The following is a 13,734-nucleotide window of genomic DNA, read 5'->3' on the forward strand; positions in this document are numbered from 1 at the left end:
ACAAGACCATGATAATCAGAAATCCAGAACTGCACATAGAAAGGATGTATGCTGCCATCCATTGGCCAAAGAACATAGCACGTGGATTTGCTTCATCCTCATTCAGAGAGATCAAAAATGTTACAAAAAAGATCCCACTTGGATATTTAAATTGGGTTACTTTCTGTAGTTGGATCTGATTTGTGAATATCTTATCACATGTTAAATGTTACTAGTAAATTGTCAAGCATCAGGTTTTGCTAAACTGAGTTCATGAACTTTAGAGAACCGTTAAACTGACAGCCATACAGTATAGGCTACATGTGGGTGGCCTTTATACCTCTAGTCTCTGCTGTAAAGCACAACAGCCACTAAAAGAAAAACTGAATTTAATTCTGTCCTGATAAGGAATGTATTTTATAGATGTGTTCTACGCAACAATATCACACAGCTTGTTCATATTCAGGAATCATGATGTCAATCTAACTGTTTTTTTATTTATTTTTTATTTAACCTTTATTTAACTAGGCAAGTCGGTTAAGAACAAATTCTTATTTAGGTCTGCATGTCTTGCATTTCATTTTCTACTAATTTCTTTTTGCAGTCATACATACAGTTTTATGACTGCCTCAAAAATGCATGCAAAAAAGTTTGGCAATTTCCTATTCATGCATTTTCTCAAAATAATTTAGAAATCCTATCTGGATGATTTTATTCTACTTTAGAATGTTATAGTTAAATTGAGACAATTTCTTAATCAAAATTACTGATTGATTGACAAGCTATGACAGCATGCAACGTTGAATCTATGGTTGAGTTATTCTCGTCATTGGTTCATCCCGGATTGGATAGTTTGATTGACAGTTGTCATAGTAACAACTCAGGCCATCGCCATTTTGTCAGAAGGTTTTTTTGCGGATTATTTTCAAATTTTCTCCCTTCCCGCCGGAATAATGCAATCACTGGGTATACCATTGACATTTGTGTTGAAAACAATGCGTCGAATGGATCGAATTTAGACAATTAAGAATCAAATTATGTAGCATAGTTTAAATATATTTAGGGGGAGCCGCACTTGGTCTACCGGGCCGGTTCACTGCGCAGGTTTGGGACGCGCGCCATTTTGTGAAAATTGACATAAAAATTATTGTCTAAAAATAAGCGTATATTTTAGGGCATGATATTTGTTTCATATTTTGGTGGGATTTAGATTATTATTCGTTATGATTGCCTACGTTCGTGTTTCCCGTGGTGAGCTTGCAAGAAAACGGAACAATCTGAATGTAGCAACCTTTTATTTAGCTATTGAATTCCTAGCTACAGAATCTTGTTAGCTAAACCTTAGCTAGTCAACAGCAGTAGCCACGTTCGTTTTGTCAGCTAGCTAGCATACGAGCTAGCTGGCGCTAGTCATCAGCTGATGCTAGTCCAAGTTGAGTGGATAACTAATTTTGTTGGTTGGGAACGCATTTGATCGTCAAGAAGTTTTACTTGGCTGGCCAGTGGGGGACACTTTTCACCTTCGCGTTACGGGAATTGAGTTGACTGACTGCTACGGTTAACTTAGCCGACGATTGAGGGCGGAGAAGCTCAAACTGGATAAGTTGCCCTATCATACAGGTTATTTGACTTTAAATGAAGATCGTGCCATCAGAGGTGAGCCCGTATATGAAGCTGACTATGTGTGTTGTGTAATAAAGGTAGCTAACGTTACATGGGGTGGCAATTAGCTAACTAATACACTATCTAGCTAACGATCAGCAACCATTGCATTGGCCGGAGGATGTCATCAGAATGTCGCTAACATTAGCTAGTACAGATTTGTTAGCAAACGTTAGCGCTCTGGATCTAGCTACACCTAACATGTTTTAAACCTAGCTAGTGAGCTAACAACATTGTACCTTTAGTTGTAGCTAGCGGCTAACGTTACGTCAGAGTGCTAACGGAAGTTAATAGCTATCTAACGTTAAGTGTTTATGGGCAAGCATTTCTCGTTAGCTAGCTATGATCGTTAACGTGCCAAACCTGTTAGAAAGGTGTGGGCAAGGTAACAGTAACAAGGTAGCCAGTTAACAATTCAGGCCCCATATCTTGCGTTATTGGCTTGCTAATAAGTTGGCAAGCTCGCCACATAGCTAGCTGGTCATCTAACGCGTAGCTTGCTAGTAGGCCCATACAGCTCGCTCGCAGAACACATCGTCACTGCAATCACTCTGGCGAGAGGAAACGGGTGGCTTGCCTTAACGTACCAAAGCTAGAAGGGTAACGTTAGCTAATGAGCAACCAAGCTAGGTAGTGTTTGTCATTGTGAACGAAGCCAGACTTTGCCGTTGACAATTCTGCTCTTGAGAAGGCTAAACTAAACAGATGATTTCCTTTCCAAATTCCAACCATGGCGAGAAATACTCCATCACCTGTGAGTAGTTAGCTAACAGTTGACAATTCCTTATTTTGAACTGATGACAGCCCGATTTGAAAGTGCGAGTATGTAACAAAACTGAGGGAATAATAAATGTCATAGGATAGACATAGTTAGATATGAAGATGCATACACACAATTCGTATTATAACGGTATATCAGTGTAACTAGGCCTGTGTTCATGTCTCGACTCAATAGCCAGAAAAGGAACTGTTCAGAAGACGGTCCTGAAAACGGAATGTTATGATCGTTTATGCTTTACAAGTAATTACCTTGTTTTTCCTTAGTGGAACAGTTGGATGCGTTATTTCTACTTTATATGCACTGTTCTGAATAATTTAAATGGTATACAGTTTGTTTTCAAAACACTTGCATTGCAATATAGGCTTATACTGCATATCATATTTAGCAACCCTTCCCACACTGAAAATACTTCAGCTCACTGTCTATACATAGTGTAATATTTGATTTTCTTTTATTAGTTAGTTGCTGTTGAGGCATTCGGGCCATCTTCATCACAGGCATATCATAATGGCTTTGACAATGAGTATAGACATTCTGAGAGGAGATCTTTAGTTTTACTAGGTCCAAAACAATGGTCAACCTGATTTGACCTGCTTATTAGGATGGCACCTGTCTCGGTGTGAACCATGTTTCTGAACTGTTCTTGCAAAAAGTAAACAGCTTTATACTTCTTAGATTTATATGGTTAATTGTCAACATGCTAAACACAATCTTTGAGTCATTGGTTCAATGAAATTAACCAGACTGACTGGGAAAATGTGATTTGTTGGATTGATTAGAGCTTTCTATTTTCTAGAGTTACAGAATGTGAATTTTCCAATATATATTTTCTATAAAAAAAAAACATTGAGAGTCATCCTTTCCAATGTTTTGGTATTTTTCCTCCCTCTTTTTTCCACCAAAGTTTTTGTGCTATTGGAAAGTAGATACCACCAGAAATGCACAGTCAATGATACTTATCTCTTTTTGTTCTTCATAGTGGGTTGTGGTTTGCTGCTGGACTCTCCTCCCAGGATGATATGAAATTTTACAGGAGACGATGCATCCAGGTTAGCTGCAATATCTGCAATATTTTCTCTTTGGTGGGGAGGAGGCAGTCTTCTGACAATTTGGAATTGGGATTACATTAAATGGAGTGAAGTTTAAAATAAACCATGGTGCACCTCAAGATGTCAGCCAAGAAAGTGGAGAAGAAAGAAATGCCAGTCATCCTTACAGATGAATCTTTTGTATTTAGTGAGCTTGGAAGGATGCTTCAACAACTGGCAAGCATTATTATTGAACAGTTATACAAAGGACAAGCGTGAACTGACCAGACCCAGATATAAAGGCCTATATAATATTAAATGTACAATATTACACATGTAATATAAATCACAATTTATAAGGAATAGTACTGTACAACTTATAGTGAGAAACGGGGTTAGACTAGGCTACCTTATTTGATTTTTGTCCGATTCTGATGTCACCCCCATGATCAGTTATACCTAATACATGTGTTATTATTGTATGATGTGTCAGAAATGGCATATTACAATTGTATAATTCTAAACTGGTTTCTCCTGGAATGTAGCTACTGTACATCTTTATTTCCAAGGTTCTTCGAATAATATCTATCAGTCTGGATATATTTGTTCCTCCACAGCTGGGTCAGCTCTGTTTCTAGTGCTCTCAGATGGAGTGCAGGTTTTAGGCTGTGCTGCTATTTTGCTGTCAGGCTCTAGTGTACTGAAAGCGGCCTCTAAGTGTGCCAAAGTTCAATTTTATTTCTTGTTTATTTCTTGCTTTCTCATTGGAAAATGGGAGCCGCTCTGCCCTGGCAACAAAAGTAGTCTATTTGCATACTGCGTTGTGATTGGCCTGTGCATTGATGGGCTTGCCAAATCACGCTGTATCTCTGTGGTGATAGGCTATGCTAATTAGGTGCTGTTGCTGGGATTCTGAATAGTGGTTACTGTGTAACGCTAGTGAATTGTGTTGTCTAGTGAGATGCTGATAGATGAACAAGCTACGTAATACTTTTCTAATTTCTTTTCACATAAAGAGAAGGTTGATTAACTACCCAGGCTATATAAATATTGAATCTTTATTCCTGATCTAAAAATACATATTCTTTAGCCTCCCGCTGTTCTGACGGCACCTTCTCATGGGTGCTAATACAACAAACATACTGTATATAATTTGAATAACAATGCTATTTAACAGTAAGAGTAAGGCCTATGTCTTCCTACTCATGTCAATTATATGAGAGAAATTACACTGACCGTAACATGTTAGTTAGAATTTACCAACATCCCATTTGGGAATTTCAGTTGATAATCATAGAGATTCATACTACATAGTAAATGTTAAAGCTGTGTGCCTACATTTCTAGACCCCTTGATGTGATATTTTAGATCAGTTTGTTACTGCAGGAAACCTGCCATTGATAGAGTAATCAGTCTGAAATCAACTTGATTTTTCACTACTTCAGGGAAAGTTTTGTATGTGTTTTTAAAATGTGTGCATATATATATATATATATATCTCTCTATCAGCATTAACTCGTATAAATGTTGACTTATTTCAGGAGGAGAGACTTCAGCATGCAAACCTTCGTCCGTCCGGCTTGCGCCCTCTTTTTCTTTCCACGCTGCTGGTCTTCAGATGGCTGCTCCAATGCCCCATACGCACCAGCAGTACAGTGACCGCCACCAGCCAAGCACTGACCAAACTGCTGCGGTCCTACCGTACAGCGACCAGGCGCAACAGCTCACTGCCAATCCGGTATACAAGCAACCCACAAACCTCTCAATTTGTCATTCACTTTTAAACACACACTTGCCCAGTAGAAATCAGAACTTTAAGTAGCCTATCATTTTGATTGAAAATTGTAAGAAAAGTTCCTACACCTTTTTTTTTTTTTTGTCTGAGATAATGTTTTTCTTGTGATTTGTTACAGAGGCACATGCCCCAGTGCTTTCGTGACCCTACTTTGGCTCCCCTGCGGAAGCTCTCCATAGACCTTATCAAAACCTATAAACAGATCAATGAGGTGAGACTGGTTTCTGCTGTTTAATGTACTGCAATTGCCACAACATAAAAAATATTAGTTTTGAATATTTTTCATGTAGTCGGTTAGATCAGGAAGTACATATGCTAATGTCTGTATTGTGGTTATTTCCTGGACTCTAAGGTGTATTATGCAAAAAAGAAGCGGCGGCACCAAACGGGTCAAGGTGAAGACTCCAGTCACAAGAAAGAGAGGAAGGTCTTCAATGATGGCTATGACGATGACAACTACGATTACATTGTCAAGAATGGGGAAAAGTGGATGGACCGCTATGAGATTGACTCCTTGATCGGCAAAGGGTCATTTGGACAGGTATAATTTTGTAAATGATTCAACATTATTCTTGTGATCACTTGTGTAGCTAGTGTGATTAAAACATAAGAAAATACAGTAGCAGTTGAAAGTTTGGGCAGACTTACTCATTCAAGGTTTTTTCTTTATTACTATTTTCCACATTGTAGAATAATAGCGAAGACATCAAAACTATGAAATAACACATGGAATCATGTGGTAACCAAAAAAGGGTTAAACAAATTAAAATAGATTTTAGATTCTTCAAAGTAGCCACCCTTTGCCTTTGACAGCTTTGCACACTCTTGGCATTCTCTCAACCATCTTCACGAGGAATGCTTTTCCTACATCTTGAAGGAGGTTCCACCTATGCTGAGCACTTGTTGGCTGCTTTTCCTTCACTCTGTGGTCCAACTCATCCTAAACCATTGAAAATTGGGCTGACGTCGGGTGATTGTGGAGGCCAGGTCTTCTGATGCAGCACTCATCACTCTCCTTATTGGTCAAATAGCCCTTACACAGCCTGGAGGTGTGTTGGGTCATTGTCCTGTTGAAAAACAAATGATAGTCCCACTAAATGCAAAGCAGATGGGATATCACAGCAGAATGTTGTAGTAGCCATGCTGGTTAAGTGTGCCTTGAATTATAAATACGTCGCTGACAGTGTTACCAGCAAAGCACCATCACACCTCCTCCATACTTCATGGTGGGAACCACACATGCAGAGATCATCCCTTAACCTACTCGGCGTCTCACAAAGACACGGCGGTTGGAACCAAAAACAGCTCATTTGGACCAAAGGACAGATTTCCACCGGTCTAATATCTATTGCTCGTGTTTCTTGGCCCAAGCAAGTCTCTTCTTTAGTGGTTGTTTCTTTGCAGCAATTCGACCATGAAGGCCTGCTTCATGCAGTCTCCTCTGAACAGTTGATGTTGAGATGTCTGTTACTTGAACTCTGTGAAGCATTTATTTGACCTGCAATCTGAGGCTGGTAACTCTAATGAATTTATCCTCTGCAGCAGAGGGTCTTCCTTTCCTGCGGTGGTCCTCATGAGTGCCAGTTTCATCATAGCACTTGATGGTTTATGCGACTGCACTTGAAGAAACGGTCAAATTTCTTGACATTTTCTAGATTGACTGACCTTCATGTCTTCCAAGTAATGATGGACTGTGTCTCTTTGCTAATTTGAGCTGTTCTTGCCATAATATGGATTTAGCCCTATTTGGTGAAAGACAATCTCCTGTATACCACCCTGCCTTGTCACAACACAACTGATTGGCGCAAACGCATTAAGAAATTCAACAAATTAACTTTTAACAAGGCACACCTGTTAATAGAAATACATTCGAGGTGACTCCCTCATGAAGCTGGTTGAGAGAATGCTGTCATCAAGGCAATGGGTGGCTACTTTGAAGAATCTCAAATATGATTCCATGTGTTATTTCATAGTTTTGATGTCTTCACTATTATTCTACAATGTAGAAAAAAGAAAAATCCTTGAATGAGTAGGTGTTCTAAAACTTTTGACTGGTACTGCATGTGTTGGTGTTTTTTCTCTCCTTGTGATTGCTGTAGGTTGTAAAAGCGTATGACCGTGCAGAGCAGGAGTGGGTTGCCATCAAGATCATCAAGAACAAAAAAGCTTTTCTCAATCAAGCCCAGATTGAAGTGCGTCTCCTAGAGCTCATGAACAAACATGACACTGAGATGAAATACTACATAGGTAATGCACTCTAGTGCTTGTCTATTGTCCAAGCCATTATGGAGTACTGTTATGTTTTACACATACAGGAGAGATTGGTGTATCAGCCAAATTTGACTGGCAGAATGTCTTTTTCCTATCATGTAGTTCACCTGAAACGTCACTTCATGTTCCGGAACCACCTCTGCCTGGTGTTTGAGATGCTCTCGTACAACCTGTATGACCTGCTGCGGAACACCAACTTCCGTGGCGTCTCTCTAAACCTGACCAGGAAGTTTGCCCAGCAGCTTTGCACTGCGCTACTGTTCCTGGCCACACCTGAGCTAAGCATCATCCACTGTGACCTGAAGCCTGAGAACATCCTGCTGTGCAACCCCAAAAGGAGCGCCATCAAGATAGTGGACTTTGGCAGCTCCTGCCAACTGGGACAGAGGGTATTCTAATCTACTACTTATTGTCTTGGTCCAAAAGAGTTTAACCTTGTGAAAGACAAGTCTAATTTCTTGCATATGTTCTGTATACCTCTGATGTATATTCTGTTCTCAAGCTTTTAATGCTGTTATCTTTAAGAATGGGTTGTGATTTACTCTTTTTGTCTTTCCTCAGATATACCAGTACATTCAGAGTCGTTTTTACCGCTCCCCAGAGGTGCTGCTGGGCATGCCCTATGACCTGGCCATCGACATGTGGTCCCTGGGCTGCATCCTGGTAGAAATGCACACCGGAGAGCCCCTCTTCAGTGGCGCCAATGAGGTACAGTAGGCTTGACTGACTAGCTGGAGATCTTTTTAAATGTAGCCAACTCTGAGTAAATTTAATTTGATACATGCAATTAACATTAAACCATGGCAGTATTTTGTTCTGTTTCAGGTGGACCAGATGAATAAGATAGTTGAAGTTCTAGGTATCCCCCCCAATCATATTATGGACCTAGCCCCAAAAGCCAGGAAGTTCTTTGAGAAGCTATCAGATGGCACATGGGGCGTTAAGAAGACCAAAGATGGCAAAAGGGTGAGTGTTCTGCAGTTCCTCTCTCAATGTGGTGTCCTAGCAGTGGCTTTTGGTAGTGTTGTGTATTTGAGTTCAAGTACCTGACACCCCCTCTCTCTTCCCCTTGTCTTTCCTCTGAGCAGTATAAACCTCCAGCCTCTCGAAAGCTCCACTCCATCCTGGGTGTGGAGGCCGGGGGTCCAGGTGGCCGGCGAGCAGGGGAGTCTGGCCATGCCGTCGCTGACTACTTGAAGTTCAAGGACCTGATCCTGCGGATGTTGGACTACGACCCCAAGAGCCGCATACAGCCCTACTACGCCCTACAGCACAGCTTCTTCAAGAAGACTGCAGACGAGGGGACCAACACGAGCAGCAGTGTGTCTACCAGCCCAGCGCTGGAGCAGTCCCAGTCCTCTGGAACCACCTCCAGCACCTCCTCCAGCTCCGGTAACACTCCCTGGCTCAATTGACCCTCTTTCTCTCCTCGGAATATTGCGGTTGCGGGCTCATATCTCAAAGTGGTGCCTTTTCAGTGCACTGGTGGGAAACCCAATAGTTGATGGTGCTTAAAAAAATATATACTATTTTAAACCTTTGCTAGGTTGTCATTTTTTAGATGTGGTGTGATGGGCTGAGGTTGTGCCCTCGTCTCTCTCTTGCAGGAGGATCATCTGGGACAAGTACCAGTGGCAGAGCAAGGTCTGACCCCACCCATCACCACCTACACAGTGGAGGGCACTTTGGGGCAGTGCTGCCAGCCATCGATGGTGACACCCTCTGTCCACAGGTGACATGTCTTTGTCATTCATTTGAAGAAGCAAATTAATCAATAGACAACATGTTGTAAGTCCTAATGTAGTCAATATTATTTAAATGAACTGGGAATGTAATGGTATGACATTTTCCAAGTAGCATTTGCCAAGAGTATTGAAATTGACATTTTAGTCATTTAGCAGATGCTCTTATCCAGAGTGACTGAGTTGGTGCATTCATCTTAAGAGCTGGGTGGGACAACCACATCAGTCATATTAAGTACATGTTTCCTCAAAGTAGCTATCAGCAAAGTCAGAGCCAGTATGAGAGATGAATTGATTTGATTTCTGTTTCTGTGATCCACTGACAGGCAAGGAAGAGTTACCCTCCACCATTGAGGGGAGGCGGCGTTGGACCAGAGCCAGTGGCCGGAGAGACCCACCCAGTCCAGGAGACCACCTTCCATGTCCCTCCTCAGCACCCCAAGGCCCTGCACCCCCACTCCCACCCCCATCATCACCACGCGCAGGTGATGGCCACAAGGCCCCGGCCCCGGCATTACACCTCTCCCACACACAGCGCCTCCACACAGGACTCCATGGAGGTGGTGCATGGCCATCTGTCCATGACCTCCCTGTCTTCCTCTGCCTCCTCTTCCTCCACATCTTCCTCTTCCACTGGGAACCATGGCAACCAGGCCTACCAGCTCCGCCACCTGCCCTTTGGGCATCACGGCGGGCTGAGCATGGGATTGGGCGCCTTCTCGAACCCCCGGCAGGAGACGGGCATGGCCGCCCACCCTGCGTACCCCATGGGCACAAACACTGGGCCGGCTCACTACCTACCAGAGGGCCACCTGGGCATGAGGCAGGGCATGGACCGGGAGGAGTCTCCCATGACTGGAGTGTGTGTGCAGCAGAGTTCCATGGCCAGCTCGTGACTGCACTAACATTTGGCTGTGTGTTCCCCTGTGCGTCATTTTTAAGGTGGTGTTTTTTACTACAGATGTGTCGAACTAAAGCTGCTCACGTCAGAAGGGAGATATCACTGAACCGCTACTACAGAGAAGATCCTTTGTTAAAAGAATGTGGTTTCCGTTTTTCCTTTGCAATCATTACACATAGTAATGTTGCAAAATAACCATAGTAAAATTGAGACATCCATCTGCCATTTCACAAAATTCATGTAACAAATAACCACCGTCTGGTATTACGTGGCAAAATCTTCTGGTGAGCATTGGGGATACAGTTGGAAGCAGTTTTACAGGTAGCTGTCAGTAATGAATTGCTAACACCTCTTATTTAAAACTGTGGAATTTCTGACATTTTTGTTCCACAGTTGTTGATTGTTTTACCCTTTTTTTTAAAGTGAATTGTCACAAAAGAGCTGCTTTTAAAAACATGTAGCTTGACCTGAGGAAAGTGTTTGCAGTGATATTTCGTGTTGTCTGTCGGTATTGTGTAACTCTGTGAGAGGGGAGCACATAGCAGTGGAGTTCCTATAGCGTGCGCTGGCCCAGACAGTGGAGGAATTACCCTGCAGGTGGAAGATGTTGAGTGGGGAGGTTCTGAGGGGAGCGCTGCCCCCATTAAGTCCAGGGGCCCGGTGAGCTGGGTCCGGCCTGGCACAGACGAGCGATTGGCTCTGGAGAAGAAAAGGATCCGGTGACGCGCAGGGAAGACTGGTTCAGTCAGTGGCTGGTTCTCAGATAACCCTTTGGCCTTACGACTCATGGACTTGGAATGGGACGGAGCTGGACATTATCATTTGAATTAACATGGCTTTCCTCTTTTTTTTTTTTCTCTCTAGACAGCCCTTAATTCTTTAAGGAGAATAAACATAATAGAAAAAGGTCATTTAAGAATCAGGCCTTTCTCTACAAAGATTTCTTATTAATGGGGCCCCACATTACAGGGTCTTCTTGTACACACCAATCTCCTAAACATTACTTCCTCAAATCTTGTTCACAGATTAAGGATTTCACAGTGGAAAGAACTATCTTTTCCCTTTGCTTACCCCCCCCCAAATCTGCATGTAGTTCCTCATCTGAACGCCTGCACAAATTCTCCATCTTAAACGGAAACTGAAAAGAAAAACGAGTTAAGTGACTGCCTTTTTTCCTCAAATTATGCTGTGAATTTTACAATAATTTATTTTCCCTTTGGATATTTTTTATACCAAAGCAGTTGTTTTTAAAGCATATTAGGTGTCTGTAACCAATAATGTAGCAGTTCACCACTTTTGACTCCGTTTATCAAGATCTTATTTTAACGTCAATACAAAACAGCAGCAATATATTGCTCTAGCAAAACTGGAACCCGTTGTTCAACTTAGCTACCATATATTTTAACAGTTAAGGTTGCAATGTTTTACCAAACCTGTTTCCATATTATTTGGTTGATTTTAATTTGTGGGGTCTCTCTTTTAACCTAAGTATGTTTAGTGACATTGGTAGTTACTCTGCAGGCTCCAGAGTAGTAGAATTAAAAGCTCATGGTTCAATGGAGACAACTGCATTCTATTTCTGCATTTTCCCCCACGTATACTATTTTTAAGGGTTTCACTGCCTTTCATACATAATTTGGTTGACATGCTAGCTACTGCCATAACTCAAGACTATTTTAGTTTCATTACCCTGGCAGTGTCTAGACAATTTTGAAACAATTATTTGGCAGAGCACCTTGTGAGCCTGGTCCTATTCAAATGGAAAGCGTGCCAGCAGCCCTCTTGCTAATGTCCTGAGGATGATGCTCAACTTAGGCAGACATGCATGTCCGTAGAACTCGACAGTAAATAAAATACATGTTTCATTCAGTTTATTTTATATCAGGGATTTTGAAGTGCTTTTTTTTTTTTTTTTTTTTTTTTTTGTCATCTCTGGAAAAATAACAAGACCAAAGTCCTGCTCATAACAGCCTTAGTTAAACACACACAGACCGCAGGACACCATTCTATTGTCATCATAATTCAGGGGAGAGACCATCACAAGGACAAATCATGTTTGGTATAACCACAAATGCAAAGCTACCTGTAATGATATTTTGATTTTATCTAAATGTTAAAATTATAATCACAATCATTTGTCATACCCCTCATGATTTTTGAGATTCAGAAATTGACAGTGGTTTTGCTGGCACTCATACTGGTACTAAACATTCCAAAATAAAGGTTAAAAAAACATATTTAAAAATAATAAACTTGAGTGACTCTTAAGTGTGAGCCTGTTTCAGATCATGCTGAATGACCTTTGATCTAGAGCAGTTGTCATGACATGCAGCCCCTTTTTAATAGTTGAAATAGAATTTATGTATATATTTATATTTTTTAATAAAGGAAGTATAGAACTCACTACCTTGCTCCTGCTGGTATGATGATTGTTTGTCAATTTGGTGACCATTCAGTGGCAAGATCTCAGTTTTCTTAGTCAGTGGTGTATCATGGTCTCTGGTCAGAGGTACTTGACTACATCAGGACAACACTATGAGGTAGGGTTTGAATCAAACAGGGAAAGCTATATCTTCAAACCTTAATTTTCACAGGGTATATTGTAAGTGCATGTACATCCACAAACCTTACATTTTGGTTGTATGAGAAGCACATGGTGGGGAAAAAAAAGTGGTTCCATTTTCAATAAGGCTGTTATGTTTGGGTTTCACACATGTGAGAACTTGTTGACATATCCCTCACCCTACAGAAGCGCAAGTCCTCAGATTTCATTTGAATATCTTTTCCTTCATTTTTTTTTTTTTTTCATCAAAGTTTTTGTACATGCAACATGCACTATAAAACTGAACAGCATGGGGAAAAGGATAAGTCCATGTATCCACAGATTGTAAGATCTAGTCAAGACTTTGCTGTGTATATGACAATGCCCTTTGTATTATATTAAGACAGTCTTATGTATGATATATAAAAAGAAGTTAATTGAACTGTTGTGAGCCTCTGTTCCTCAACTTATCTTCACACACCAATATGTATTTCTTCCAGGAATACACTGTCTATTGTCTCAATGCTATTTATACCTGCACAAATACCAAATAAATTCACGATAGTGGACACTTTCCTGCTCAATAATAATAACTGTTTAACACCATAACTCCTTTGTGCAGCCTATAATTATGATTCACACTCAATATACTGATCAGCACAACAAACCGGCAACGTTATCGTACTAGTGTTGTAATAAAGCCTGAGTGATTCTCTCCACAACAGCAAGCTACATGTAATGGGTGTAGAAGAGATGTATCATGATTGAAGTGACCTTACGAACTCTTTATCGTTCGCCAAATTATCACTCGGATTTTCTGATTTTATAACCATATAGATCAGTTTATTTTACGTTGTGGCTCGTTGGTCTAGGGGTATGATTCTCGCTTCGGGTGCGAGAGGTCCCGGGTTCAAATCCCGGACGAGCCCGTCATTTTAAATTTAAAGAGCAATGCTAAGATACTAGTAATTGAATGCTGTAACATAGCAACAAAGTAGTGAAAAGTGGTATATTTGGTGCAACTACATACAAT

The 13,734-nt window shown here is 41.1% G+C and overlaps 1 protein-coding gene and 1 non-coding gene across 5 annotated transcripts; both read left to right on the plus strand.

Annotated features, from left to right (window-relative positions):
* The first annotated feature begins 857 nt into the window (after positions 1-857).
* LOC135546499 (dual specificity tyrosine-phosphorylation-regulated kinase 1A-like) lies at positions 858-13,143 on the plus strand. Of its 4 annotated transcripts, none has more exons than XM_064974978.1 (12): positions 858-1,635; positions 3,402-3,471; positions 4,992-5,188; positions 5,364-5,456; positions 5,598-5,786; positions 7,345-7,492; positions 7,619-7,905; positions 8,078-8,224; positions 8,342-8,482; positions 8,605-8,908; positions 9,124-9,248; positions 9,585-13,143. In XM_064974978.1, exons 2-12 carry the CDS (start codon positions 3,462-3,464, stop codon positions 10,152-10,154), a joined length of 2,211 nt encoding a protein of 736 aa, XP_064831050.1. In that variant the 5' UTR covers positions 858-1,635; positions 3,402-3,461; the 3' UTR covers positions 10,155-13,143. The 4 variants fall into 4 exon arrangements, with proteins under 4 accessions (XP_064831050.1, XP_064831052.1, XP_064831051.1 ...); XM_064974979.1 differs by lacking the exon at positions 858-1,635 and adding an exon at positions 1,651-2,395; XM_064974980.1 differs by lacking the exon at positions 3,402-3,471.
* Positions 13,144-13,558: 415 nt separating this feature from the next.
* On the plus strand, positions 13,559-13,630 carry trnap-cgg (transfer RNA proline (anticodon CGG)). The gene has a single exon. It is a non-coding gene; the product is annotated as a tRNA-Pro (tRNA).
* The last annotated feature ends 104 nt before the right edge of the window (positions 13,631-13,734 follow it).

Source organism: Oncorhynchus masou, chromosome 9, assembly GCF_036934945.1.
Source record: "Oncorhynchus masou masou isolate Uvic2021 chromosome 9, UVic_Omas_1.1, whole genome shotgun sequence".
NCBI classification, from domain to species: Eukaryota; Metazoa; Chordata; class Actinopteri; order Salmoniformes; family Salmonidae; genus Oncorhynchus; species Oncorhynchus masou.

Bases quoted from the DNA above. Each gene is read 5' to 3' on its own strand.
- LOC135546499 (XM_064974978.1), top strand. The intron at 7,906-8,077 runs GTATTCTAATCT...GTCTTTCCTCAG, and splicing joins CCTGCCAACTGGGACAGAGG to ATATACCAGTACATTCAGAG. The intron at 8,909-9,123 runs GTAACACTCCCT...TCTCTCTTGCAG, and splicing joins CAGCACCTCCTCCAGCTCCG to GAGGATCATCTGGGACAAGT.